Source organism: Etheostoma spectabile, chromosome 10, assembly GCF_008692095.1.
Source record: "Etheostoma spectabile isolate EspeVRDwgs_2016 chromosome 10, UIUC_Espe_1.0, whole genome shotgun sequence".
In the NCBI taxonomy this organism is placed as follows: domain Eukaryota; kingdom Metazoa; phylum Chordata; class Actinopteri; order Perciformes; family Percidae; genus Etheostoma; species Etheostoma spectabile.
In genome coordinates this window covers 25,004,312-25,007,827 of record NC_045742.1, presented here as the reverse complement: position 1 = coordinate 25,007,827, position 3,516 = coordinate 25,004,312, and the positions used below count along the sequence as shown (strand labels likewise).

The window sequence follows — 3,516 nt, the reverse complement described above, 5'->3', positions numbered from 1 at the left end:
TAAACCTATAACATGCACAAAAAGATATATAACACAAAAAAGGAAAGGGAAAAAATCCCAAAAGTATAATATGAGCACTTTAAGGGACTACAACTGCATTTCATTGTGCAACCCTGTCTCTACAATGACAATAAATAAACCTTAACCATATACAGTTTAAAACAGTTTGAAGTATAAATGACATAATTATTAAACAAATTAAAAAAAAAAAAACTTAAAAGTATTTGTACTTAAATAAATGAAATCACTTTGCTCATATCCCTTTTATTATATTAAAAAAACAATCTTCGATACATTTGGGCGACTGTGGTAGAGCAGGTACCTGGCAACCGGAAGGTTGGTGGTTTGATCCACCAACCTTCCGATTGGGATCGGGAATTTTCATTTACATGTGTTGCAGCTGGATGTATGTACAACATAGGAGGAATGTAGCACAATATGGACGTAAAAGCAGTTATAAATAGCCTATGTGACAATAAAAGTGCGTTAAAATCAAAAAAAGAAGCACTCCCTTAGCATGACACTGCTGCACTACTGCTCCACCAAAGAACAGTTTTTCTAAGAGTCTTCCCTGTGTTTCTCCAGGCGGAAGCAGAGATCCAGGAGGATGCAGTGGCTCCAGGACAGAAAGTTCTCCTCATTGATGACCTCCTGGCTACTGGAGGTAAGCAGTCCCCACACAGCCTGTATTTGCTTATTTATTTTGTTATTCATTGGTTTTAATACTACTTTTAAGGTGGTCAGTTTTATTGATATTTTATTAGATATATCAGCATCTTGATTAACCCTCGTGCACTGTTTGTATTATTATTTATTGTCCCATTGTATGTTGTCTGTGTGTCATGGATGCCCTGCACTTCTTAATTGTGCAACAAATTTACCTACTGGATAGAGACGCTTTCTAACCCCACGTGCGTGCGTCTTCGCAGGAACACTGTATGCAGCCTGTGAGCTAATGAAGAAGCAGCAGGCCGAGGTTCTTGGCTGCATGGTGGTCATCGAGCTCAAAGAGCTGAACGGCATCGACAAACTCAAGTCCCACAATGTGTTCTCGCTGGTTCAGTACTAAGGACCTTTCTAGTTGCCACACGGGAAACCAGTCAAGCATTGGTTTTAAAACCAGCCAGCAGCTTCCCAAGTGTTACCAGCCCCAAACGAGGAACCTGTTCAGCTCAGGCACACATTTCAATCACTTGCAGTTTTGCAATTTTAATCAGTACTAAAATATCAAGTGTTTTTGTCACTCATTTATAAACCGGTTAAGGCTCGGAATCCTTACCCAGCATGCTTTCGGCTTATCATGTCATGTTCCTTTCACCTAATGCATGCTGTGATCCAGGGGGGGAAGAAGTGTAGAAATCTTTTACTTTAGTAAAAGTACTAATACCAAACTGTAAAAATACAAGCCAAAAGGTTTTTGCAATAAAGTGTTTAATGGTGTAATCATTTAAGCTGGGATTGTAGGCTTGTATATTGTTGGGTAGTCTAATTTATTATAAAACATATTTTATAAACTTTTTTTTGGTGCAAAAATCTTAATTTGTAAATTAACTAGTAAGTAAAGCTGTCAGACCAATGGAGTAAAAGGTACATTTCTTTCTGAAATGTAGTGAAGTAGAAGTGGCATGAAACAAGACGGAGGTACCTTAAATTTGTATTTAAGTACAGTACTTGAGTAAATGTACTTAGTTACATTCCACTACTGCTGGGATCAGTTGCTACACCTGAACAGGAGGAAGCAGCTACAGAGGATAAATGGATATATTAAAGGCACATTTTACCTGTTGCAGACTGAATGACCATGTCTTTTTGCAGTTTTGTATATCCAAAAACAAGTTTCTCTTCCATCTGTATATTAAATAGCTTACACACATGTAGTGTATCAGTTGATTTAATGACAATAGGATGTGCTTCTGTGACTGAGGGCTTAAGCCATTCTGTGTATCTATCCATGTACTGCATCTAACCTTAACTGAGCATGTTTTCAATAGTTGTGTCTAAGCATTATTACATGTAAGTGTTGTACTTTTCTTTGAGGATTTAAAGGGTTTTTAAGTGTTTACATATGTGCTCAGTGTCTTTGATGAATGTCCAAACTTGGCCTTCAACCATCTTTAAAACTTCCCCTTTTTCCCACCACCTGTAACAAACTTCAATGTAGTAAAAAGCAGAATTAAAATCTAGTAAAGGCCAAATAAATGATCAGGCTTGTGTTTTACCATTACTGAAGCGGTAATTCCGATTGTTCTCTCTTAAAGCCTTACTGGTTACCTGTGTCATCTGCTCTCTTTACCAATGCAAGATTCCTGTGTTCAGCAGGTCACTGATTTTCACCTTTGTCCTTACTGTATGAATTGTTAGTTTCTGGGATTGGTTTTGTTGATATGGCATTGAGACACACCATTGTTCAAATAGATTTTGTTTAAACGCTGCGAGCACCTCAAATTACACTCTCACATCCCTTATTACAGTGTAGAAACTTCAAAATCTGGGGAAAAAGAACCATCTGCATATAAAGATGCCACAAGTTCATGTTTTTCCCCTCACTACCCCTCTTTCTCAAGTACAATCTTGACATGTTTAGTTTACCACCAGTTATCATATGTAATGCAATCACTGTTTTTACTTTATAGATTCTCACATTTAATAAAACTGCATTTACAAAAAAAATAATTAGACAGTTGGACTCAAATGCTTGTATTTCTTAAACATTATCAAACAGTAGTGACCTTTAAAAAAAAAAAAAATGTAAACATTCATCAGTTCTACATTGTAGAAAATGGTTCCCACCAAGAGACTGGAAGCAGACACCGATATTACACTTTCATGGAGGAAATAAAAACAAAGCACTCAAGTGTGGCTAAAACAACAGGGGTGGTGGAAATGCCAGGACTAGGCCGGTCCCATGTGGCCTCAGGATTTTGGGACATACCGGTGTCCTGGAGCTGTGCCTAGATCAATCAGTAACCATTTCACTCCGACAGCCTAGAGCACAGGGCACAACACAAAACCCACTGTATCTAAAACATCATACATGCTGCCCAAAAACCGATGAAAGTCACTGAAAAATATGGCCCTTTAACTAGCCTTCAGTGTGCTGGCAGCTGTCACAGCAAGGCCCGGAGAAAGATGTTCAGGCTATCACATCACTGTCATCGTTCTGGCATTAATGTCAGATTTTCTCTTCATCTCGAAGTCTGCTGCTCAGTTTGTCCAGAATGATGTTGAGCTCCATGTTCTTGTTCAGCTTCAGGTAGATATCCTTCCTGATTGGATGAATAGTCAGCCAATCAGCAGCCACTTCTGCCAGCAGACGGATGTGCTTCTCCATTTCACCTGTTTAATAGAGAGGAGGAACAGCTAGTCACATGACCATTCTTTTCTGAACAATATAAGACAGCAACACGTTTCCTACTGCAAAATAATGGTGAATGCTACAGTAAAATACAGTTTTCCTCAGTTTTTTTTTTCCAACTTGTCTAAGATTTCCAGTTGTTTAAAAGTTAAAACGAGAAA

General features: G+C 38.2%; 2 protein-coding genes across 2 annotated transcripts in view; one reads left to right on the top strand and one right to left on the bottom strand.

Annotated features, from left to right (window-relative positions):
* The window catches only part of aprt (adenine phosphoribosyltransferase), a 9,583-nt gene extending 7,706 nt beyond the window's left edge, over positions 1 to 1,877 (top strand). The window contains exons 4-5 of the mRNA XM_032527500.1: positions 586 to 664; positions 930 to 1,877. Coding sequence (XP_032383391.1) covers positions 586 to 664; positions 930 to 1,069 — 219 coding nt within the window. The 3' untranslated portion in view covers positions 1,070 to 1,877. The remainder of the gene's footprint in view (positions 1 to 585; positions 665 to 929) is intronic.
* A 798-nt stretch (positions 1,878 to 2,675) lies between these two features.
* The window catches only part of cdt1 (chromatin licensing and DNA replication factor 1), a 7,130-nt gene continuing 6,289 nt past the window's right edge, over positions 2,676 to 3,516 (bottom strand). Inside the window, exon 10 of the mRNA XM_032527480.1 lies at positions 2,676 to 3,336. Coding sequence (XP_032383371.1) covers positions 3,173 to 3,336 — 164 coding nt within the window. The 3' untranslated portion in view covers positions 2,676 to 3,172. The remainder of the gene's footprint in view (positions 3,337 to 3,516) is intronic.